The sequence below is a fragment of the Silurus aristotelis genome (assembly GCF_946808225.1).
Source record: "Silurus aristotelis genome assembly, chromosome: 16".
Lineage (NCBI taxonomy): Eukaryota > Metazoa > Chordata > Actinopteri > Siluriformes > Siluridae > Silurus > Silurus aristotelis.
This window is the reverse complement of record NC_139589.1, coordinates 17,038,669-17,065,199: the sequence shown is the minus strand read 5'-3', so window position 1 is coordinate 17,065,199 and position 26,531 is coordinate 17,038,669. Positions and strand designations below refer to the sequence as shown.

General features: G+C 36.2%; 1 protein-coding gene across 3 annotated transcripts in view; it reads right to left on the bottom strand.

Moving 5' to 3' along the window:
- The window catches only part of ap3b1a (adaptor related protein complex 3 subunit beta 1a), a 69,721-nt gene that overhangs the window by 17,649 nt on the left and 25,541 nt on the right, over positions 1 to 26,531 (bottom strand). For all 3 annotated transcript variants that reach the window (XR_014537324.1, XM_083565042.1, XM_083565041.1), the window contains exons 13-24: positions 25,738 to 25,870; positions 24,584 to 24,693; positions 21,958 to 22,134; positions 21,278 to 21,464; positions 16,804 to 16,934; positions 16,547 to 16,691; positions 16,209 to 16,374; positions 15,336 to 15,495; positions 14,910 to 14,964; positions 13,173 to 13,279; positions 2,797 to 3,025; positions 1,704 to 1,788 (exon numbers count right to left, since the gene is read on the bottom strand). Coding sequence is in view for 2 of the 3 variants with exons in the window: in XM_083565042.1 (XP_083421168.1) it covers positions 1,704 to 1,788; positions 2,797 to 3,025; positions 13,173 to 13,279; positions 14,910 to 14,964; positions 15,336 to 15,495; positions 16,209 to 16,374; positions 16,547 to 16,691; positions 16,804 to 16,934; positions 21,278 to 21,464; positions 21,958 to 22,134; positions 24,584 to 24,693; positions 25,738 to 25,870 (1,685 nt within the window). In the remaining variant the exon portion in view is untranslated. The remainder of the gene's footprint in view (positions 1 to 1,703; positions 1,789 to 2,796; positions 3,026 to 13,172; positions 13,280 to 14,909; positions 14,965 to 15,335; positions 15,496 to 16,208; positions 16,375 to 16,546; positions 16,692 to 16,803; positions 16,935 to 21,277; positions 21,465 to 21,957; positions 22,135 to 24,583; positions 24,694 to 25,737; positions 25,871 to 26,531) is intronic.

Below are 26,531 nucleotides of genomic sequence, written 5' to 3'. Positions count from 1 at the left end.
GTTACCCGATTAGTAACTCAGTAAGCCAGAGCTGTTCTGAACAACTGTTCACTGACTCGGAACCGACTGTTCACTACTCTAAAACTTTTAAAATGGATCTGTTCATGCTTTTTGACATGGAACATATGGCTGCATTGTATAGGAAATGTAGCAATCAAGGTTCATTTCTTGTTGATATTGTTGTATATGAGCACATATCACATACGCAATATCAATACTGCTTAAACAAACACTATACATTGTGCCTTTATGGATTTTTGTATTAAAATTTATGAAACAGTAACATTTGTGTTTCCTGTCTACTTCACGAGCATAAATGTCTATTGTGGACAAATGCAATAAAATCTTGTTAATTTTGCTCTATTAAGATTTATACACATCCAATCTTTGATAATTCTTTACAAAATCACTTGTTCTCCATATACAGTACTTTCACACAGTAGAATATATATTAATACAATCTTGAGCAAAAAAAAAAATATATATTGAAATGACCCCATCTTCATTTAGGTTCTTATATCCAATTATAAATTATATGTCAAAAAGCTTATTTTAGAGCATTTCCTTTCATTCACACACAGGGAAAGGAGATCTGACACGCGCTGAAAAAAAAAATTATCAGACTATAGGTTAAAAAAAGAGTGAGACAAGTAATATAAAAAAAAGAAAAAAGAAGAAGAAAAAAAAAAAAAAAAAAGAGCGAAAGAAAGAAATCATGTATACGAGTCTAAAGACTTCAGGAAGGTCAAAATATATTTGTGAAGTAGTGCAAAATAGTATAAAAGATCAAAAGTACTTATTGATGGGATTAGTGTGTCAATTGGTGTTCAGATTAATGCCTAATATGGCATAAGCTCTGTGAAGCTTTTACTGAACTGCTTGGACCCTGGTATAATGAAACATAAAGCATGTCACACATACCTAAGCCTTCAGCCACACACCAATATAATTACACTCTTATTGGCATGGTCATTAGCAATAATCCCCTTCAGTGTTGCAGCCTGACCTATTTACAGTGATGTTATGCATGTGCCTCAGTCATCCAGTGTCGATCAAACATTAATCAGAAAAAGAAAACCAATTACACAGACCTCAAAGAAATACAATTACGCCAAATTAGATTATTTAAAAATGTAATGCTGATTATCAAGGATAGGGCTTCGGAGGTAACAATTTATTAAAAATGGCTTTTGGCCTGTTCCTGCCTCTGTGTGAGTGTGTGTTTGTGTGAGTGAGAAGGAGAGAGAGAGAGAGAGAGAGATAGCAAGTGAGCAAGACAGAGTGGGGAAGAGAAGAAAAAGAAAAGAATAACTCTCAGTAATTCAATCTGGTAATGACATGCTTTCATTATTGCAACTAACCGAGGGTGGAAGTGTGCGTGTCTGTGTTCATATATAGAGAACAATTTTGAATATGCTGAGGCTGCTGGAGATAAATGAGAATAGCAGAAAATCTCTCTACTCTCTCACACACACACACACACACACACACACACACACACACACACACACACACACACACACACACACACACACACACACACACACACACACACACACACACACACACACACAATGGCATGCTATGACAATTTCTCATTTAAAGTCACTAAGCTCTTAAGTGTAACCCATTTTGTTGTTTGGTTTTTGTTGTTGTTGTCATGCGTTCTGTAAAATTATTTGGAGAGGAAGAACAGCTCTTACCACAACTGGAAACTGGCTGCCTGGGTTGAGTCATTAAAATCCACCCCAATTGAAACTGTTACTGATGCCTCCAGCTCCAAACTCTCTGAGGAACAGAGAGGCAGAAAAAGAATGAAATATACAGAGAATAATGGAAAAAAAAAAAAAGCACACAAGAGACAAAGAAACATTACTATGTAAAGGTTTAATAATAAAATCTTTTTACTGATGTTTCTAAATATGAGGTTATCAAGATTGTTAGAGGAGAGCCAAATTCTGAATGTGCATATGTACATTACGTGGGTCATGAGGAATACACACTACACTCTACAGTCACTAGTTAGCAGTGTAGTACTTATCCTGTGGCTGAGTGCTTTAAGGTTTCATTTCAAAGTATCAAACAGTGAACAGTGTAATTCACCTTAAAAAAAATAAAAGTCGTAGGCTGCTTTTGTTCATCTTCACTGGGATTCGGTTGCAGAACCGAAAAGATTCAATAGTTCTTGGCAAAGTTTTCCTACTTTTAAAGGCTTGCCAATGGTTTATATATTGTGGTAGCCCCTCTGTATTTAATCTCTTAATGGTTGATTTTGACACAGGTACACTTAGTTCCTGGACACCTGATCTGGCCAGTTGTTCGGAAGAACATAATTTTTTATTTATTATAATTTTTTTTTTTAAACCAGGGAAAATTATTTTGTTATTCACCACAGGTTTTTCTGTCTTCTCCCGAGGTGTTCCTAAGCTCACCAGCACATTCTGTCATTTTAACAACGTACCAAATCGTTTTTTTTTTTTTTGTTGTTTCTCTGATGAATTTGTTTTGACTTTCCTTCATAATGATAGAAACAGCTCTTTTTATCTGCTTAATTGTCGGTGAAATATTGAGGGACTAAAATGAAAATTGCTCATTAAAATATAAAGTCTGCTTTTGATCTCACATTCATTATATAATTTCAACATTCTATGGCATACACCTTTGTCAGAATATTAATGGACCTGACTGTATGCTATGGAATTTGACCCATTTAACAAGTGCACTGGCACTGTCTTTTCATCAGAAACGTCATAACGATGCCATTTGGTTAGAATTGAGTTGCGCAGTTAATCTCACCAACTGGGCTGAACGAGTGGATTTTCTTTCCAGTGGACACTGTCTCCATGATGTGGATGTTGTGTAGGACATGGTCACTGTGGTTGCTTATTGTCAGTTGGAGAGAAACCATGTGGTTGCCATAGATGCACGGTTGCCGGGGAAAGTGATAGTGAGCAGCCAGGCCTTTTCCAATCATGCTGTGGATCAGCTCGTAAGAACGAACAGGAACAAACATAGGACTGGTCACCTGAAAACAAACATGCATACAAATGTTGAGACAATTTGAAGATCTACTAGACATTGTATCGACATGAAATAATGACAAAAAGGTTACTCATAGAGGGCGCATGATAAAGAACTGCTTATAAAATAAAAATAAAATGCCCTCACTGAACAGCAGACTGCAGTCTTGGATGAAGTGACTGTTTTAAAAAACCATAACACATTGCTCTAAAACGTGAATTAATGAATCTATTTCTGTGGGTGTAGAACAATCATGTGTGACTCCTTCACTGAACTGAATCAATAATTGTGTAAAGTGTACACTAACTGTAGACTGTCAATAAATCGAGTTCTTCTGCCTCTAGAGTGATCATGTAGGATAAGCATTTGCAGTAATGTGGCAGTGGTAAAATCTTTTTCATTTTAGTATAGAGAACAAAAAGAAAAGAAAATATGCCAGCCAGACACCCAAGTAAGATGACAGCATGGCTTAAAACAAAATCAACCTTTCAAGCAATGTTTATTCTTCTCACAGCAAGTATTAAACTGTTCATAGGTTAAAAAATAAATAAAATTGGGCAGCAACTTCTGAAAAAAGCACCATAATAAGGCAAAAACTCAAATCAAAGACTTTTCATTAAACGGTGATCTAGGCGGGAAAATAGAAAGTGGCATGAACCATCGGACAAGATGATAAGCAACAATGTAAAAAAAAATAGAAAAGGACAAACCTCTGTTTAGACTTTTCTTGTTTAGAAGATTCTCAATGTTGATTAGTGTTCATCTGTGTTATTCAATAAATATTACATAAATATCCTTTACATTCTAGGAAATGGACATTAAAAATGACAATGATTGAAAGTAGATGTACAAAGTATCCACTTGGGTTGTAAAATATACAGTAGTTTAGACATAACCAGGTTAGGACCTTTGATTGGGGACATTTTTGTGATCAGACCTAATTTCTTATTTTGTTGGTTCATTTTCTTTTTTTTTTGTAGCTTATGTATTATGTATTTATTTACTTTTTGAATTTTGTTTTTTATTTTGACTTTATTTTAAATTCAGGCAAAGGATTGCACCCCGAGCAGGAGTTTACAAACGCAAGGCTGCAGAGACAATGTTGGCATTGTGATGACTGGAAAAAGGTTACTGCACTGACTGCTTGATAAGGATTTACTAGTGGAGATGCTGATAGTCTTGTCCACAAGATTTCATAAGGTTTTGTGGTAACATGGAAACAGAGCCTTCGTGTAGAAAAAGAGAGTTATTGAGATGTGCATACCTGTGTCCCCAAGTGTTGGTTGTCTAGACAGAACATTTCGCAATATAGTTGCACTTCACTGAATCAGTGGAACCAAACACCTTGGGAAGCCTCAAGTCTCTTGTAAACCCCATTTTGCACCAACCACAGCAACAGCAGTGTGCTGCCATGCAAGACTGCAACAGTGCCACTTCCAATATACTCTCAATTTTGGGAATGAATTGCCTGGGGTTTGCTCAGTAAGCAATAGACTTTGGAGGGTACCAAAGAGTAGTGCAGTGTGAAGTCTGCCCAGTTTTAGAGAATAATCTTCCCTCACAACTCGATTAAAACAACATGTAGAGAGAGAATGGAGAGTCCCTGAAAAAGAAAAACCCCAAAACCGCAAACAAAATGTATTTTCATGCATGGAAACATGAATGTAGGATAATCACTAATTAACAACCTATAACAATTCGCCAGGATTTCAAAGGGGGTACAAGTCCATCATGTGCATCTTGCTGCAAATGTCAGCTGGTGAATCTGCCAGCTACTGCAGTAGTCAAGTGGAGTGTTTGGAATAATAATACCAACAACAAAAATTATAATAATAATAATAAAGCTGTAAGGAATAAAAGAACAAATACTAACAATTGACATGTGTGCAAAACTCTGTTCATGTGCCCCTAGGTCACTGGATCATGTACGGCAAGTGAATTTGTTCCAGGACCACAAAAAGCAACAATGGCTTTATAACCGGTGCGCCAAACTGAAACAATTTGCTCCGGATTACTCGATAAAGTGGCAGGAGTCTGTCGAGATAGCATAGCAAGTCTTCTATAAGGTACTATGAATGGTGAGGGGAAACCCACAGCAGATTTATCACCTCAATCTCCTCAAAGAGTGGAGAGGGCAAGTCTCTGCAGGGTTCCAGATGGTTACCAAAAAAAAAAAAAAAAAAAAAAAAAAAAAAAAAAAAAAAAAAAAAAAAAAAAAAAAAAAAAAAACAGTTCCACGCTAATCCTGTACGGAGTCGAACTCTCACCACGCCACAGAGGAATTTTTTCCTTCATAATTTTAGATGACCAATACTTATTTAGGGCTGAAATCTACCAAACAATTAGGTATTGCGTTCAAACAGATGGGGACAATTTTCTTTTGTTTAGTTTTATTCCAGAGAGAAAAAGAAAAAAAAAATAATAAAAAGGTTAAAATAAACAGATTTTCCGAAAAGCACAAACTTCCACATCATTAGTAGCCAACTAAAGACCCTAAATGGTTGCATAATCTTTACAACACTAGTAACCAAAACCTGCTCATAAAGAAAAATGATCTATCTGAACATACAACCATGAGAAAAGGCCAAGCTTTAACCACACTGTCCCTAAGACACATTCTGAGGCAGAGATGATGTAGACATTATCTTGGTGTCAGGGCGACACGTGTTGATAAAGCCAACGATCATGTTAACATTAATTTACCTTGTGCTTTATTTAAAAATGTTGACCACACTGTCACTCTACTCAAGGACCAAACACCACTACACTTATCATTGCCCCTCCTACCTACAGACACAAAGAGTGATGACCACCTTTGCTCTGTATGAGTAAATAACAAGCGAATAGGAAAGTAACCTTGACCATATATACACACGCACACAGTGCAGGTGTGTGTGTGTGTGTGTGTGTGTGTGTGTGTGTGTGTGTGTGTGTGTGTGTGTGTAAGAGAGTTTGATTGAGCACCTTATTATGAATAAGCAAGAAGGAAGTGGTGTGATGGATGGCCACTCGCTGTAGTCACCTTCACATTCTGACAAAAAGCTGCTGACAAACACAACCCACACATCTTACAGTGGAAGAAAAATAATGGCTTATGTACATGAAATCTATTTCTATATCTGTCTGTAATATTATTTACTTGTATATGAGACACTTCTATTTGGATACAGAAATTAGGATTTTAGAGGTTGCATCGGAGATGGAGTAAATGTGTGGGTGCACCAGGGTGTTAATATTCTTTGGTATACCAGTATGATTGTAGAAAATGACAACAATAGGGTTCAGGGCTTCCCCACACTCTACAAATGTATTTGCCTTAAAATAGTAAGAGCAGTAAAAGCACTGTGCATGCTTTTGTTTTGTAATAGTCATATTGGGTTGTGTACACAATTACAAAACAAATATGTATATCCAGTAAACAAAGGGGCCTTATGAACATTTCATGACATAATGCAGCAATATCACAACCATTAATAATCAGCCATCATGAATCTGCCCCATCTAAAGAGTCGACACCATCAGGATATGTTTATAAGCATGAGCCCCGTCAGACTGGTCGTGGGGGGGTAGGAACCATTTATAATGCCTCTCTTAATGTTAGTCAGAGATTAGGATTCAGCTTTAAATCATTTGAAGTGCTCGTCCTTAAAATTGTACTTTCAGACATACATAGAAAACTCGCTCTGGTCACCGTGTACAGACCCCCAGGACCCTACGCTGATTTTCTTCAAGAGTTTGCTTGTTTTCTTTCAGACCTCTTGATCAATTTTGATAAAGTGCTGCTTGTAGGAGATTTTAATATTCATGTAGATGATGTAAACGATGCTCTAGGATTATCATTTGTCGACTTATTAAACTCTTTTGGGGTTAAACAAAACGTCACCAGACCAACTCATCGCTTTAACCACACATTAGACTTAATAATATCCCACGGCGCAGACGTCACTGATATAGATATTTTACCTCAGAGTGATGACATCACAGACCATTATCTTATACTGTACACACTACCGGTAGAGCAGATTAGCCGTGTTTCACCACGTTATCGATCTGGTAAGACTATTGTTCCGACCACTAAGGACAGATTCATAAATAACCTGCCTGATTTATCTCAATTTCACACTAAACACATAACTACTAATGATCTTGATAAAATGGCTAACAACATAGACCTTATCCTCACTAGCACATTAGACACTGTTGCCCCCATCCGGTTAAAAACGATTAGAGAACAAGCACCTGCACCCTGGTATAATAGTCATACGCATGCCCTCAAGAGAACAGTCCGTAATCTGGAGAGAAAATGGAGGAAAACTAAATTGGATGTATTTAGAATTGCGTATAAAGACAGTATGCTCAGCTACAGACAGGCACTAAAAGCTGCTAGAGCTGAACACCTGAGCAAACTCATAGAAAACAACAAAAACAACCCCAGGTTCCTTTTTTCTACAGTAGCTAAACTAACTACAAATCAGGGATCTGAAAATTGTGTTCCATCACAGTTTAGTAGTGAGGACTTTGTGCATTTCTTCACTGAAAAAAATAGATAACATTAGAAAAACAATTGTGGCAGTTCAACCTCTGAGACCATCTCCTGAGACAGTGTTATCTTCAACTCCACAACTCCACTATTTGACATGTATAGGACAGGAAGAGCTGTATGATGTTATTATCAAAGCTAAATCAACAACATGTCAGTTAGATCCCATTTCAACAAATCTACTAAAGGAAGTGTTATATACAGCTGGTGAGTCTCTTCTGAATATTATTAACTCCTCACTATCGTTAGGTCACGTCCCTAAATCCCTCAAGCTAGCAGTTATTAAGCCCCTCATTAAAAAACCTAATCTGGATCCAAACACGCTATCGAATTATAGACCAATTTCAAATCTGCCATTTATGTCTAAAATTTTAGAAAAGATTGTCGCTGCCCAGTTATGTTCCCACTTGCAAGAGAACAATATCTTTGAGGAGTTTCAGTCAGGTTTTAGGCCCCATCATAGTACAGAAACTGCCCTAGTTAAAATCACTAATGACCTGTTTTTAGCTTCAGACCAAGGCTTCATCTCGCTGTTAGTTTTACTAGATCTTAGTGCTGCGTTCGACACTATAGATCATGATCTTCTCCTAGATCGCTTACAGAATTACATTGGCATTCAGGGACAGGCATTAAGCTGGTTTAAATCCTACCTGTCCAATCGTTACCATTTCGTAGATTTAAATGGAGAACTATCCAGGCTAATGCTAGTGAACTATGGCGTGCCACAAGGTTCAGTTCTAGGACCCCTGCTCTTCACAATATACATGCTTCCCTTAGGAAATATTATTAGAAGGCATGGAATTAGCTCCCATTGTTATGCTGATGATACTCAGCTATATATCTCATCTAAACCAGGCGATATAGCTCAATTAATCCGGATAACGGAGTGTGTTAAGGAAATAAGAGATTGGCTGACCCATAACTTTCTACTTTTAAATTCTGATAAGACGGAGATTTTGCTCATCGGCCCAAAAACTAGTATACAGAAGCACCAGCATCTCAACCTGCATTTAGACGGATATTCTGTAGTTCAACAGTAAAAGACCTGAGAGTTATTTTAGACAGCAACTCATCTTTTAAAAATCATATCAACCAAGTTACAAAAACAGCCTTCTTTCACCTTAGAAATATTTCTAAGCTAAGAAATATGTTGTCTATATCCGATGCAGAGAAGCTCGTCCATGCGTTTATGACCTCCAGACTAGACTACTGTAATGCGTTACTAGGTGGATGTCCTGCGTCATTAATAAACAAGCTTCAGTTAGTTCAGAATGCGGCAGCCAGAGTTCTCACAAGGTCAAGAAAATATGATCACATAACCCTGATCTTATCGTCCCTACATTGGCTTCCAGTTAAGTTCCGAATAGACTACTAACTACTGCTACTCACTTATAAAGCACTAAATGGATTGGCTCCCACGTATCTCTCCAGTCTTCTAACACGCTACAATCCGTCACGCTCTCTGAGATCTCAAAACTCTGGGCTTCTAGTAATTCCTAGAATAGCAAAGTCCACTAAAGGTGGTAGAGCATTTTCACATTTAGCTCCTAAACTCTGGAATAGTCTTCCTGACAGTGTTCGGGGCTCAGACACACTCACCCAGTTTAAGTGCAGAATAAAAACATATCTTTTTAGCAAAGCCTACACATAACACACATCACATCATAACCTTGTGCTCCAGAACATCTGATCACATGCACATTATCAACTTGTGCTGTTAATATCATGAACAGCAGCTACGCTAATTCTTCTCCACTGCTTCTTTTTCTCTCCTTATCCCGAGGCTTCCTGAGGTTTGGCCAGCCCCAGTCACGTCCCACCTCATGAAGATTATGGACTTTAAAGAAGTAGATGCCGTACTCGCAAACATCCTGAACCATCTAGAGACCTACCAGTGCCAATTGGGTCCCACTGCATGTGTGGAGTTTTGACATTGGACTTCCTGAAGTGTTTAAAGGCTCTGGCATGGAGAAGCTGATGCTGGATCTGTGATAATCACAAATGTTGAGGATGTAGCTCCTACTTTTATACCAAAGACTGTTGAAAGAACATTTACTTATAATCTTATACTCCAGTGCTCATGTTAGTTCTCTCTCTTCAGTGTTCTGTATTGTTGAAAGATTTATGATCACAGTCTTGATGTCACCCAAATGAGGATGGGTTCCCCTTTTGAGTCTGGTTCCTCTCAAGGTTTCTTCCTCATAACATCTAAGGGAGTTTTTCCTTGCCACAGTCGCCATGGCTTGCTCATCAGGGATAAATGCACACCATTCACACCTTAACTGTTGATTTCTGTAAAGCTGCTTTGAGACAATGTCTGTTGTGAAAAGCGCTATACAAATAAACTTGACTTGACTTAATCAGCTTTGAAGCAGGTTTGTTCAACCGAACACAAGTCAACCTTTTGGTCCAATTATGGTTCAAAGCTATTTTTTTTACGCATGCAAATGGTATGGGAATTAGCAAAAGAGATTTTCAGCAGCTACCCATCTGCACCTAGTGCTACAAACAACAAAACTGCTTAATTAAAATATAGTAAGTGCATCATTTACAAAAAACTGAGAAAACTTCTTGGAAGAAAACTGAAACACTCATTTAAAATCCTGAGCCACAACAAAAATTAAGTTCTCACAAAAGGACAAATGTATCAATGCCCACTTGCTACAATTCCCATTGCACAAAAATGCAGCCCACACATTTTGACATATGGTCAGAAGTAAAAGAGAAAAGCACAGAAATTACACTTGCTTACCTTGCTAGGGTGGGCTTAAATGCTCCTACCAAACATTAGGCAATGCCCACACAATTCTGTCTGAGTAGGACAAATGTTTTTGTTTTTTTGCAGAATTTACCTACAATTAATTTTTCTGAAAGGGGTTACATTTCCTACATCTATCCTTTATTTATGTCTAAACTTTTTTTAAACCACTGCAGATTCAGGAACATTTGCTCTCCTGTAATGCTGCACGATGTTAAACATAACATTTACATTCCCTCAAATACTGTACACCATATACAAACATTTTATTCTGTATTTAAGAACCAAGTGTGGCAGTTCAAATATTTAAGAACCATATTGTAAAATAATAATAATAATACTGCTGTTTTTAAATGACCTGTAAAGATGTAGTTTAATGAGATAAATTCAGATACCTGCTTATATTCTCTGAAAGCCCCGTATTTACCGTGAAGGCTATATATGAATGTGTGTGTGTGTGTGTGTGTGTGTGTGTGTGTGTGTCTAGTTTATATTTTGTCCATGCACCTGAGTGATAATGAGGCTCACACCGGGCACACTACAAATGCAGCAGGGTCAGCGCTGGTTGATGGGTATCGAATGAACGAATTATGACACGTCCCCCTCTGTGTGATGGGGTCAAACGGCAGGCTTTGGCTAGTCGGCACATGCTTGCCTCCGACAGTTCAATTTCCCCAGGCCGATGCCTGTCCCCTCACACTAATTATGAATGAAACGCCATCAGAAGGGCTGTGTTTTTGAATGAATCCCAACGCCAAAATGTTATTAGAGCAAGAAGCAGACATCACAGCGTACCACCCCCTCAACCAATCCCATGCCTGGCCCCTAAAATAAAGCCAATTACTTTGGAGAACTAAAGGATTCTATACAGCTACACATGCGGGTGAAAAATTCACTCTCTAACGGTATATCTAACTGTATAAATGTATATAACAGAAAATATGAGCAAGTTCTGCCCATAGAACAAAGACAGGGTTTACAGCTGACTGGTGAGCTTGTGTGTGTTAATGTTGACACACAACTGCTAATTACATGTGTTGCAAAAAATTTTTTGTTTTGGCAGAAATCTAAGATTACTTACTTTGAAGAAGAAAAAAAAAGGGGGCAGTGCAGTTTATATTTTTTCCCTGGATGTTCCACTAAAAAAAATTAATAAATAATAATTCAAGAAACAAAATAGATAAAAAAAAAAAAAAATAGGAAAAGTTTTTGAGGGGAAAGAATTTAAAACATAAATATTTAATTAGTTAATGGTAAAGTTCTAGTTTAGCTCCAGTTTATCCAGTACATATTTTCCTCTAACAGTATGCCCTACATTATTTTTTTTCTTCTTATATAACAGACAGGTAAATTACTGAAATATTTTTATTCTATGAATATGATTTAGAGTATAACCGATTACACAAGACTTTTTGCATAGGTCTCCTTTTAAGCATGGATGAATGTGTATGCATGCGTGCGCATGTGTGCGTGCAACAAAGATTAGGTTTATCCACTGTGACCGATATTCTAAAGGCCTATAATGTATTTATGCATAGCATTGACTTGAAATCAGCCGGTTCATTCTCTTCTCCATCTAACCCTTTATTCCAGCTCTGATTAGACTGCAGCCTACTCTCGTGGGGAGTATTCTAATGACCTGTGCCTAACAGCCTATAGAGGCACAGCAGTCCTGATGAGTCTGTCAATCAAGCAGCTGTGGACTACCCTACATTCCCCCCATACCCCCTGTTGGCAATTCCATGGTAACCCAGGCAACCCTGCTAACCTGGGGATAATGGCGATATGAACGGAGACGGAGTGGAGAATTGTCTGTGGGGATTCTGGTATAGACAGCTGGCAAAGAAAGCTGCCAAACACCCAAACATGGTTGGACTTAGGCATATAAGGACCATTTTTGGCAAAGGCAATTGTGTATCAGGTCAGAATACAGTAACAGTATACAATAAAAAAAAAACTTAACACCATTCTAGAAAAAGAATGTTTAAATGCAACCAGGTTTATGCAACCTAATTATTTCAGGTGTTGTTCATTAACATCAAAAAATAATTACTGCAAGGATAGAAGAGCAAAGATATTACTATAGGAATGACATGCAGAGTCACAACAATAACCGCAAACGCAAGGATGAACACACGTGATTTTTAAAAGGACATACGAGTGTCAAATAAACACCCACCAACTGTCTGTTTATCATGACATTCTTGATTGACATGTTTTTTTATGCCCATATGCAAAATGTTTGTTTACCTTTTCCATGTTTGCATTTGTCTCGAATGAATAAAATAAACGTTTTGTTTCTATCCCTTCTCATGTCACTCAAAAAACTAAACAAAACCAAAAAAATACCTTTTGTTTTCTGGCTTGCTTAATTTCGTGTGCAGCATGAAACTGAATCAGACCAAATAAAATAAAAAAAAATCAATTTCAATCTCATTCAAATTCAGCAAACAGACAGATAGAGAAAGCATGCACAGTGTGTGTAGAACAAAGCAAGAGCTTCAGAGATTTACTTTCTGTAGCTTTAGTTTTGTTCATCCAAAAAAGGTGAAAATAGAGAGAGAATTGAATGAAGGAATTCCACTCAATTCTTTTTTCAAAAAAATATTTCTTTCCAGGGAAATACTTATACTTTCTCTCAGACACTTCTCATGGGAGAGGAAGCCACTTCACACTCAAAAAGGTCAACAATCTCACAGTCTCACACATGTAGGAAAAAAACGCTTAAGCACAAAAAAAAAAAAAAAAAAAAAAAAAAAAAAAAAAAAAAGAAATATCTCATCCTGTCTACAGGAGGGAAAAGCAGGAAATACAGATGAATGTGATTGAAGGAAAACAAATATAAGAACACACCTGAATGGCCGGGGTGGAAGAGGCAGACAGTGAGAGGCCTTGCAGGTCAGACAAAACACTTGGGGAGAGGATGGAGCTCTTGGGTGTGGTAACTACACTAGGTGAAACTTTAAAAAAAAAAACAACAAGAAAGAAACATAGTTCATAAAAACATAAATGTTCATCATTCATAAACAAAGATACAGTGGTCCCCCGGGTTACATTCTAAGACCCCCTGCAAGTTATGAAAATCTGTGAATTTTGTACGCACCCCCACAGCCCCTAAGGCACCTTCGTGAAATCATCTAGACATTGTCACTTTAATACAATAAGGTGTTTTAAAATTTCTTATGAAATTTGTTAGTGAAAACAATTTTAAACATTATTCCTAACGTTCCTGAAGTTATTCCTAACACACCCGCGAAATTTCCGAGCCGCGATTTATTGGGGTTTCATTGTATACTGGTTCGGGGGGTAAATAAATAAAACATATTTTCTACTAAGTTTAGGTGTTTGGTAACAGAAACATAATGACTAATGCGATGTTATAAGTGTAAATGTATTACCATTTAAATGACATGTAGTCATAACATTATCCAACATAAGGAAGAATAAATATATTATTTAGAGCTCTTCCATAGTAGTACTTATTTGAAATTATTTTCATTGTCATGAAATGTTTTTAATTGGAAAGAGCACATAAAAGAACTCCTTAAACCCTGTACAAATGCCAAGCCTTCAGAAAACAGAGCTAGAAATCTCTGGTGCTTTTCCAATCTCTGTGTATTGGAGTACATTTGTGTGTTTGAAATAACTCTGGTAGCAATAAACCTTTCCAACAGCAAAATGTATGTTTACATTTGAAAAAGCTTCAGGTTTGTTAAAATTTCAGGAAAGTTTGGAATGTTTCATGGAGAACAGGCATTAGCAAATGGGGGTTTAGCGATTTAGTTAGAATGTCAGTGTATTTTTCAAACCATCCTACATTTTTATTAATCTGATATCTAAAAACAAGTGCTGATGAATGCTTATATATTTTTTATATGATATGTAGCCAACACATGCACTGTATAGATGTAAGCAAGACGGACAAAGTGACCTAAATCAGGCCAAAGGTCACATTAAAGTCTAAAACCGTCTTAGCTTCCTTTCTGCAATATATCTATATATATATATATATATATATATATATATATATATATATATATATATATATATATATATATATATATATATATATATATATATATTCCAAAGGAATTCCAGACATTAGTAACAAGAAGGACTAGATGTGCTGATGGAATCCCAATTAAAGCCTCATGCAATGAGTTATACGTTATTCAAAAGAGAAACAACCAGTGTGTTCCAATTACAGGAAAAATCACATACCATCCAGCAAAGAATTATACAAGAGCACTGAAAATAATTCATATTCAAATGAACACTTGTTTCACTGCTTAATATGAAGCATGTGACACACCAAACAGCAATCAATTTACTGGACAATCTGCATCCAAATCCTTACCTAAGGTCACAAACTGTAATATGGTCATGAATAGAGATGGTAGAACTTAGCTTCTTACATGGATTGCTTGACTTAAATCTCCAGATATAGTAAGAAGGCTGACAAAGTTGTGAGAATTTCAAAGATGATGCTTGTTTTTTTTAAAACAGCAGTGTCAAGTAAGTGTGTGTGTGTGTGCATGTGCAAAACTCAATTATAAAAGTGAAAATGTAATTTTACTTCAGGAAACTTACAGTCATCCAAATCCAAAAGAGAAATCTCTTTTGTTCTCTTGGGTTTCTCTTCCGACTAAGAAACAAAAAATTATCTTAACATATGAAATGAAACTAAAAAAGAGCAAAAAAAAACCATTTCACATAAAATAAGCAAATATCATGCAATGCAATTTTGCTATCAGACAGTTTATAAATCACCTTAGAATGGATTTCAGTATTTCAAGCGCATTATTGTTAACAATTTCATCCATTTAATACAAGAAATGCAGTTCTGTTATATTATTGAAATCATTTGCAATGTGTATCATTTAACAAGTCAAACAATTTGTTCAGGGTTACAATAATGCAGGTCAAAACCAAGCAAATATTATGTTTAAATGATTAAGAGGTAATAAATATAATATTCTAAATGTATTTATAGCTAACCAAACCCCAAAACCTTACCTTCTTGACTGGTTTGGGTTTATTTATCGGTGTCCGTTTAGTCGGGGAGTCGGAATCAGAGTCAGATTCTGAGCTAGACGAAGTGTCCTCTGAACTGCTTGACTCGCTTCTCAAACCAGCTTTGCCCGTATGTGTCTTGTTCTCACTCACATCTGAGTCACTAAATCACAAAATACATGCATATCTTTGCATTTGTAAATAAATAAATAAATAATAAAATAAATAAATATGGCCAGTGTGTGTTATGGTTATCAAAACACACCTACTGAATGATTGCCCTTTTAATCATCCGAATATTAATAATCATATAAATATGATACTTCATGGTGCAACACAGAGTTAATTAAGCAATACTGCTTGAGCAATCAGAGACATCAGACAGCATTAGCTTACTCATCATAATGCTACGTACTGGTATCATGCAACTGGTTGATAAACAAGACATTTCATATACAGTTACTGACATTTAACAAAATAAATCATGAAAAGGCCACTACTGTGCAGTGTGGTGCACAATGCCATGCAAAGTTCAAGTCCTCCTCTATATAGAGAACACAAAACTTCTCTCCACACAAACAGCAAAGTAAAAAAGTCAAAGTAAAAAAAGTTCTGCTTTACTGCTTTGTAAAGCAAAGAGATGCATGAGGTGTTTATTTTGTTTCAAATATCTTATGTATCCTTTATACATTCTTAATACAATGTCTACAATTTTGCTGAGTTTTCTGTATTTACATTGTTTCCATTTGTTTTCTTTTACTTCATTCTTTCACACTAGCCCTTTACAAAAATGCCAATGCATAAACATACATGAATAAATATATTAGGAATAAGAAACTTCTAGTACATCCTAATACAGTGGTAAAGAACTGCTACCTGTCTTTTCTGAGTTTTGTGCCCTGCTGAAGTTCTTTGTTTTTCTGAGTTTTCTGTTTTTTCTTGTCAGAACCCAAGTCGCTGCTCTTTTCCGACTGGCTGGAGCTCTCGCCAGCCTCACTGCTACTTTCACTGTTTTCCTCACTCTCCGAGTTGCTGCTTGAATCTGTGAGCGCGCACACACACACACACACACACACACACACACACACACACACACACACACACACACACACACACACACACACACACACACACACACACACACAGCCATTTAACATTATAAACATTTAAAATTGACTATGATTGTATGACTTTCACACACACACTAAACAAACCTTCACTGCTGCTACTGCTGCTGCCTTCACTGCTGCTATCTGATTCTTGCTCCTCATCCTCTTCTTCCTCTCCTGGGTCTGAGTAGAACTTGTCATCTGATGTGACAGGTTTGGCTTTGATGACAGACGGAGCCCACTCATTCACCTTACACAGACACACATATTTCTCCCATTAGAACCACATACAATATAGAGATATATCCACTGTCATTAAATAACTCACATTTACAGTACTAACATTTAGGAACGGTTCTTACCGTTTCCACCACCTCCACATTTCTCACAGATTGGTCAGGAGCCACATCCGGCCAATCAGATAGTTCCAGATAGCCTGTGGCTTTAGAGTTCAGAGTGTGGGAGAGGGTGCCGAGCTGAAAACGCTCCCGATCTGAGTGAAAAACACATAAAAACAAGTGAAGTAAAAAAAAAGATAGATTTTATAGGTAGATTGGAGCTCTCCACAGATGAAAGAATGGTCTACTCAAAATTGTACAAGCATTTCCAATATCGAGCAAAATAACAAATATTAATATTCCTTAGCAAACTCAAGAAATGAAAAAGATTTAACAAGTTTGGATACTACCAGAACAATTCATGTTATTTAACTTTCTTTTAGCAAGTCAGTTAGGACATCTGCTTTGTTCATATTACTTTTACTCCTCGAGGCAATTTTTGATTAGAGAAATCTATTATAGACTTAACTGACTATATCAGAAATCATTTAGGTCGAAATATTAAATACAGAAAGGGAAAATACAAATACTCTATGGGGGGAAAAAAACTCCGCAAAGACCAGAAATTGTCTGTACTTCCATAAACCTGCTTCCGTCTTACAAAACTGCGTTTACCAACAAACAGGAAAGTATACAGATCTGTCAATAAAGGACAAATACACCACCATTTCCTGAAAGCCATTTGAGAAAAAAATCCATTGAATGAACTGGGGAAAAAAAAATATATAATAATACAAATACTGAAGCAGTACTTCTAGCAAATTACATATAATCATAATGTAAAAATTTGGTTGCAACTGGGTCCTTCAGCAGGAAAATGACTGTAAAAAAAACAAAAAACAAAAACAAGGCTATGTCGTCATAAATGACTTGTACAGGTTGTGAATTTGAGGCTTAAAACTTTCCAGATGCAACATTGCACTTTATTATGGATATTACATGTTTATTTGATAGATTTAAAACTATCTGGAGATGATCACATTGCTCTTGCAGTATTCCTTCACAGAAATCATGTAAGACCTCTGTATTTTTGTGTACACATGATCACATGATTACAGAATCACATAATTTACTGCCTGTAGGCATGGATTGTCAAACTACTTGGAAGTGGGAAGGAATCAGCTACACCAAAGGCACCTAAAAAAAAAAACTAATTTAATTGCTTGCAGCTTAAGACGGACCCAATAGCCTTTATCTTTAACATAATATACAGTAGCACAATAATAATCAAATGCATCCTTTTAAGTTGCCAGACCCTGCCATAATGACCAGCAGTCTTTCCTGTGTTTAACTGTAATTTTAATAGAATGCCAGTGTCCCTCTCACTGTGTGGATTAATAAAGTCTTGCAGTGTGGATTTTTATAAAGACTTGTGCACTCTCCCTGTGACTGACTACATCTGAAGAATCCATATTAGTGTAGAAATTTATGTGTTTAATCACAGGAAGGCGAGAGACTGTTGACCCCAGTGACCTGCAGAAATGGGCCGTCAGAGCGGAGAAAATGAGATGCTCTGACTGCTGGTCACAGAAAGAGGATACAGAGGAAAAAAAATGAAAGCAGACAGAAAGGGAAAAAAAGGAATGGATACCATTCCTGCTGTATATGATGGTTGATCTTTACATTAAAAAGCAGGGGGTTAATATGGACTTTGCTTTTAGAAGCCAATGCAAAATTAACTCAGAATAAAGCATTGAAAATCTGGGATTTGTTTCATTAAAAAAGCAAAAAGAAAAAACACCAAACAAACAGATTTTTTTTTTGAAGTATTCAAAACAAACAAATTTTTTTTTAATCATATTTAATATCTGCACTTCCTTATTGTAATGTAAACAAATTGGTGATATTGACCATAACAGCTTTGTCTGAAATGTCAGATTTTATATATGCCTAATTTCCAAGAATGAAGTAGATGTTTAGATGACACTCGAACAGATTTTTATCTATAAAAGGTTCATACATTTTTGCACAGTATTGTGAAGTGCAGCTTATATGCACAGTGCCTTTAAATTAAGGGAACACACAAAATACTAAGAAACTCTGAAGTTACTGGAAATAGTTCCAAAATACTACTTTTTACAAACGATTTCTCTCTCCTGAACCAACATGGTTTTACTAACTGAACAATTAATAATATAAAATTACAAAACATTTCAATAATAGAAATAACAATGCTCCCATACACAGGGCATAAGGCTCAATACCTGGATAAGAAGGAAAGATTTAAAAAACATGTTATGTCCAGTCAACAAATCTCAATCTAACTGAACACTAGCAGGACATTTTGGACCAGTGAGAAAGACAGTGAAAAATAGTACAAGCAGTTTTTCAAGCTAATATTAGCTGCTTAAGCTACTCAACAAGCCGTGTTCCTTCAGCAGAAATGTATAGATTTAGAGAGGCATGAACATGGCCATAGTCACACAGCAGGATATTGTAACAACAGAAGCAGAAGGAGAGAGATGAAAATAATGTGCGGATGCTCGATTCTGAATCATTTTGCTGATAAAAACCATCTATAGCTTGTTGAAGAAGTGCACTGTGAATTTGATGGATACATAACCAACGAACAAAGCTGATAAAAACCCACTGAATAAGAGAACATCCAAAATACACCAAAAGCTCATCTGCCAATTGAACTTTACCACAGATAAAAGAACACAGTGAATGGATCACCACAATAAGCTAAGAATGATAACATTCTTAGAATTATTCCATGGAGTTTCTGAATATACGATTCTGATCGTATATTCTAGCTGCGATTTCTGCGTTCAAACAGTTGAATGCACAGGTAGTTCCAACCAGCTTACTAACCGTTTCAAAATGTGCTGCGCTTCATAAACAACTGTAACCATAGTAGCATTAAGGTAGTAAACAAAGACATTAAAATTTATTTAAATAAATGTAAACTTCTCGTGTATTATCTCTGTGTCTGAATCAGGCGGGATATAACGAATACACATTGTGCATCAAAATCGAGTAATGTACCTTAGCTGGGGATTATCAATTACATAGAACATTCATCCAAATAGATATATGGATCATACATTATACAAAGAAGGCACTAGAAAGAAAGAAAAAAGTGAAAAGAAATGATAGGGGATACAGAGAGAAAAGGAAAAGGAACACAGAGATTTTTCAAATGCAATAAAGAAAGCAAGTAAAAAATTTAAATCAAATTTAACGTGTTCATAGTCATAAAGGAACCAGTAACTCGTGAGAAACCAGGAAGCCACAGAAAGATGTCACCTACTCTCCGGCCCACTTTGAGCCAGTAACAGCCCTCTCTGGTCTACTCAAGCCTTCTGCTTTCCTCAAAAGAATACAAAAAGACAAGAGAACACCACTGCCACCTGATGGTGAATCCGAATCAGATTCACCCCCTCAGATAAATAAAAAAAAGAACTTAAAAACAATTTACCTTTAGCTAGACATTTAGTGAAATTGATGCCTGTTATTACATATTGAGACATGGATGTTAAGATCTTAAACATCAGCACCGATCATGTGAGATCTAAAGCTCCCTAGAAGCAAGGGAACACGTCTCTGCTATAACTTAACCAGTGCAGGCACATTTTCTCTCTGCATCATGATGGCAATGACCAAATTTAGAAAACAAAGATACCAGAAGGTTCTCACAAAGGACTGCAGAAAGCACTCCGGGACGAAAAGCAGGATCCAGATACTGTCTGGACAGCCATTGAGAGATGAATCGAAGAATTATGCCGTACGTTATATTAAGAGCAAAGTACAGGATGTAGGCACTTTTGTGTCAAAGTCAACCATCAAGAGAAGCCTCATCAGAATAAACCATTAGGAACCTGGCACACCAGACTAGAGTCTGCTAAACGATTTTAAACAGCATGTATATCTCTAGAGCAACATCCCTTGGGAAGAAGAGCCAAAGGTGAACTTGTGCAATAATGAACAAAGGGAAATGTTCTACAGTGGCTAAGCTGACCACCAGACCTGAACCCATTTGAGCATGCGCTTTACTTGCTAAACGCCCAGCATGACAGCTGCATTAAAGGAACAGAAGAGCATCAGTAGATAAGAAATGGTTATGTCTGTGGATTCTAGACTTCAGTCAGTCAAAGAGTGAAAACGATTTTTAACGAACTATTATTAATCGCAATTTCATTTATGATTATGGCGCACTGTTCAATTACTTTTGATTCTTCAATGGAAAGTTCTGCTATTCCTACACTGTTCACCCAATTTTACCTCCAATATACTGTACAAAGTCAGACAGCTAAAATAATTATAACTTTGCCAATGTCCAAATATTTATGGGCCTGTATGTATATGCATCCCAAAACATTCCTACATGAAGAAATGCATAAATAGACATGCTCACATTCTAATCTACATATTTCAATTCATGATAACCTGTGTTGCTGTAATTTCTGCATATGAACTCAAAGCAAAGCTTGTACATTGCATGAAGCTCATTCACTGAAAAAAGAAGACGGGAATGAGAGTATGAGGAGGAGCGTACCTTTAAAGGCAGACTGCAGCACCGGGGCAGGTTTGGGCGCCAGCAGAATGCGCCGTGCGTACTTGCTCAGAGCGCCACTTTTCTCATTGGGAACGATCAGCTGACGGATAAACCGAGTGCGATCTCTGATGTCATAGTTCTGATCATACTTCCCCATGTTTAGAATGTACTGTACCAGCAGCTTAGTCTAGAAGTAGAGAGAATGAGACATTTTAAGAAACTAGTTGTTATTATCAGTAAAAGGGTTTCCCCCCCCAAAAAAGAGAATTAAGAAATCTTAATACTTTAAGATATTAAAATATTATTATACTGTATATTAACTTAATTAACTTCATACATTATACTTTAAAAATCTTTGATTTGTAAAAGTTTACTGTTGTATGACTACTTTCAGTTTGTACTCAGCGTTCTATAAATGTGTTTACATTAAAAAAATGTTACCACAATGGGTTTAATTATCTATTATTAATTAAAACTACTTAAAGCATAAATATAAAAATTGTGTACAGAGCCACAGTTATTTAAAACAAACTATGCACATTTACATTCAAACCTGTATAGATGATTAGGATGTATCCTTTAAAGAAAACTTCAGAAAGGTATATTCATAAAAAATAAAAAATAATAATTACATTTGATTTCAAGTGTGACAGGTTTGTGTATTTTATTGTGTCGGTCACCTGCTTAGAGTTGGTGAGATACAGTTTGGCTGCAAGGTTGACAGCTTGCATTTTAACAATGTCCTGTTCATTGGTGAAGGTCTTGGCCACCTTCCTCAGGAGATCAGGAGAGATTTTTGGCACATGCTCACAATATTCACCAATGAGCCACAAAATGCTTGCCCTTGCCATGGGAACCTAATCACAAGTACATTCATACAAATATATAAACAAACAGAACATGATACAAGCTTGAATATTTATTTATATTTAATTAGGTGGACGTTTTATTCTGTTCATCATGTGCAAGGCAACTGCTGAAACAACAAATGTTGTACGTCACTGATTCCCAACCCAAGGTCACAACCCGCACTAGGGGTCTCTTGAAATATAATTTTTTTAAATATAATTTCTTTTTATTATTTCATTTATAACAGCACAATAAATAATTCAGTTCTGAATATAAAAAATAAGTCCTATATGAAAAGAAAAGAAATTTCATTAATGTCAAGAATATTCTATAATGTTTGCGAGAGTAAGAACGTACAGATGTAGCTTAAAAACACAAAAACAAAACAAAAAAAATGCTGCAAAATAAAATTATGGGGAAACACCAGGGAGAAGATAAAAAGGAATGTGCTAAAAAAGAAACAAGGACTTTTTTTTTTTTTTAGATTGTTTTCTTGAATTTGGTTTCATTAAAGCAATGGACAAGGTGAGAATTGAGTGTGTAATCTGTGGTGAAAGACGAGCGAATGAAAGCATGAAGCCCTGCAAACTAAGGAGGCATCAGAACACCAAACAGCCACAGACGGTTGGTAAACCCAGAGAATTTTACTAAGTAAAAAAATAACTTGTTAAACAGACCCCAGAACATCAGAGAAGCCTTTGACTAGAGCGGGGAATGAAAATACAGGGGACGGTTGCATCCTTCGAGTGCGTTCTCATAATTGTTAAATTAAGAAACTTATACCACTGACTGTCTCGTTCCATGAAATGTGTCTGCTAGTGTGTACGAATTGGGGGAGGCGGGGAATGTCATTAAAAATCTTCAATGATAAAATAGGGGGTCTCACCTGAAAAGAAAAGTTGGGAACCATTGTTTTATGTTATACCTTTATCTTTAATGTAAGCTACTATTACTGAGCTGTTGGTGTATATAATTCTCATTTTATCTTATCCAGTTTGTCAAACTTATCTTGTGCCTGTGTGTTATGTATGCTAAACGTTACTATGGTTACAGTTGTTTATAAAAAAGCTCATTAATTTAGACCGACGATTAAATAAATAATCGGTGATCAAATGTACTATATACCGTAATTTCCGGACTATTAAACGCACCCAAATATAAGCCGCACCACTGAATTTTACAAAGATTTTTATTTTGAACATAAATACGCCGCACCTGTCTATAAGCCGCAGGTGTCTACATTAAAACTAATGAACTTTACACAGGCTTTAATGAAAGACAGTGTCTGTTACACGGCTTAAATCTAAACAGTAGCCTACCAAGAAAGTCATTGTTCACCGTCTTCCTCCTTCCTTTCACAATAGTTACTCTCGAGAGTTTATCTTTTGACATATTTGTGCATTTAAAAATCACCATCGGAGAAGCTTTTCTCCCGATGCCGTGCAGCTCAAAACACGTTCGATTTAATATAAAGAATTTCATTGGTTCACCTGAACCCGTTCAGCAATTTCATTGGTCTAATGTTACGGGGATCAGTTTTTTGGCTTGAAGCTTGTGAAACTGGGAAAAACCCAGAAAAAAATCCATAAATTAGCCGCTTTATTGTTTAAGCTGTGGGGTTCAAAGCGTGGGAAAAAAGTAGCGGCTTATAGTCCGGAAAATACGGTACCTATTTGTACAATCATCACAAATATCTCACAGTGGGAACAAACGAGTTCAACAATGTTTTGATGAAAATGATCAACTTACCCTCTTCATATTACCTAATAAAAACAATTCTGCTGTTCTGCCATAAACTAACTGCATATATTTTAGTCAAACCACATTTTATACATACAACTTTTATTTCTTAATGTGATTTTTTTGTTTAAATGAATCATCCATAAAAATGACATGAAATTGATTTCTCTTGGTAACTTGTTTCTTATTCTTTCATAAAAAAAAAAAAAAAAAAAACATTACATAACTCTTTTTTTATGCACGTCATGAAAGGTCATAAAATGAGTCATGAAAATGGACAAAATGTAATGTGTATAAGAGAGGCTGCAATGTAGATATTAAGGCAATGTCGATAGAGAAAGATGAAGAGTGGATCATTTAATGTTTTAAATAAAGATATTTTATAAAATGTATAAAACTGTATACAATTATTTTATCCTGGTTTTATTACATTGCTTAATTTAATCATTATTTTCTTATTACTCAAGTAGGGAATATAAACTAAATGCCAATGTATATTATTTATTTTTTTTTTTATAGAATTACAGCCTACAAAATGTCACATTCATATTTCTCAAATTCCCTTTCTTATTTAGAAACAAGGTCATTTATTCTGGACTAATAGCATTAAATTGCAAAAATGTATATTGATATTTTGATTAGTCATAACAGCTAAACTTTTTCTATGATTCTGGAGCACATGTAGGTCTGAGTGTACACATGATGCAGCAGTCTCACCGTAATGCTGTCAAACAGCTTAGCCATGTGTTTGATGATATCACTGTGCTGTAAGGGCTGCGTCTGCAGCAGCTTTTTTATGACCACCACACTCTCTGCTACAACCGTCTCTGGAATAAAACAAACCACAGGACTATTAATGATGTGAAAGGTTTTTCCTTACAGGACTGTCCTCACTTTCCTTACAACTATACTTCAAATTCAGATAAAAAGTGGCTTCACTGTGATGATCTCCCAGATCATCCAGTTTCTAGCAACCCTGCAGAGGAATCTCTTTGACACGTTTTGAACTTACAGCAATTCCTTAAGTCATAACCCATAGCTCATGGCCAAATGAAATGATAGGAACAGACATTGGCAAACAGAAAACTAAGTAGCCAGATTTTCAGTTGTACTTCTTTGGACCACTATTGATCGTAATAAAATGAGACTGTACAATGTACATTAGCATATTAAACCGGATAGAGAGTCATTCACAATTGCAGGTAAAAGTAAGTTTGTGTACTTGGGGTAAAATTGCAGATGGACAATTCTGGTTTGTACTTTGGTAGACCTGCCTTCAGCTTTGTCAAACCAAACCGTGCTAAGCCAAATTCATTCAAATTCAACATATTCAGATAAATAGAAGAAATAGCAATTTCAGAACACTTGTGGCACTCGAGTTAAAACAAAATCAAGTCAACCATTTAATCTGTTAATTATATTTATTATTTATTGCATTCATACACACACACACACACACACACACACACACACACACACACACACACACACACATACATATATACACACATACATACATATATACATACATACATATATATATATATATATATAGTTATATAGTTAAATAGTTTATTTTTCTGTTCTGAAAAGTCTAATATATATTTCAAATACTTAACATTTTTTGGAAAGCTTTGAAGTAGTAAGAAAGTAATATGCAATTTTAGGGCATGCATTTATTGAGAAGTCCAATCTTCAGGCCATTTGTTACACACCTGCTGCAAGAAACGGTGTGTATTTCAGAAAGTAAGTGTATCAATATATCTCTGTAATTACTTTGCGATTGATCACGAATTAACTCAATACAATAATGCGATAAATAGCGACTACATATGTTAAAAGATTGACAGCCCTAGTTCATATATATTTACCATTTTGGCTGGAAAGTAATACCACAAGGCCGTTGAGACATGCGTCTGTAATCTCAGAGATGTTGGTTGCGCATCGTCCAATTGCCTGGATAGTATTGGCTGCAAACTCTTTGTCTTGGCTCTTAACATAGGTCTAGAACACACACACACACACACACACACACACACACACACACACACACACACACACACACACACACACACACACACACACACACACACACACACACGGCTAACTCTACTGCAGGATGGTTATTTCTAGTCACACAATCAGCATCCTCAACTATCCTCCACTATTGAGTCGGTCCCAAAATGGTGGTAGATGACCTCTGAAACTACCAGTGTACTTTCCATAAAGTGGATGCCATCTCAGGTTTAGCTTACCTTCACACTCTCAACTTTCAGGCATTGATAGAGACCTAGATCACTTTAAAGAAGTAAAACTGCCTGCTCTGTGCTCTGCCCATGTTTGCTCTTACACTCAATGAGACTTGCAAGGGTAATAGTGCATATCTTAACCTTTGAAATCTATGCTGTTGCTGTTATCTCTCCCATTAACCTTATTTTTGTTACCACTTGCTCACCTGGCCAGCTAGAAATTTCATAAAAGAAATGCAGCTCCTGGTTAGTCTATTCCGTTTCAACAAATTTTACTCACTCAAATTACTCAAAATACTAAAATTTAAGAGAGTCCAGACTTAAATTTTGACGTACAACAACTGCACACACAATAAGGGAAACTGTTCTGGACCAATTAGCCAATTCGGCAGCTCTAAACATTAACTCTGCCCTGT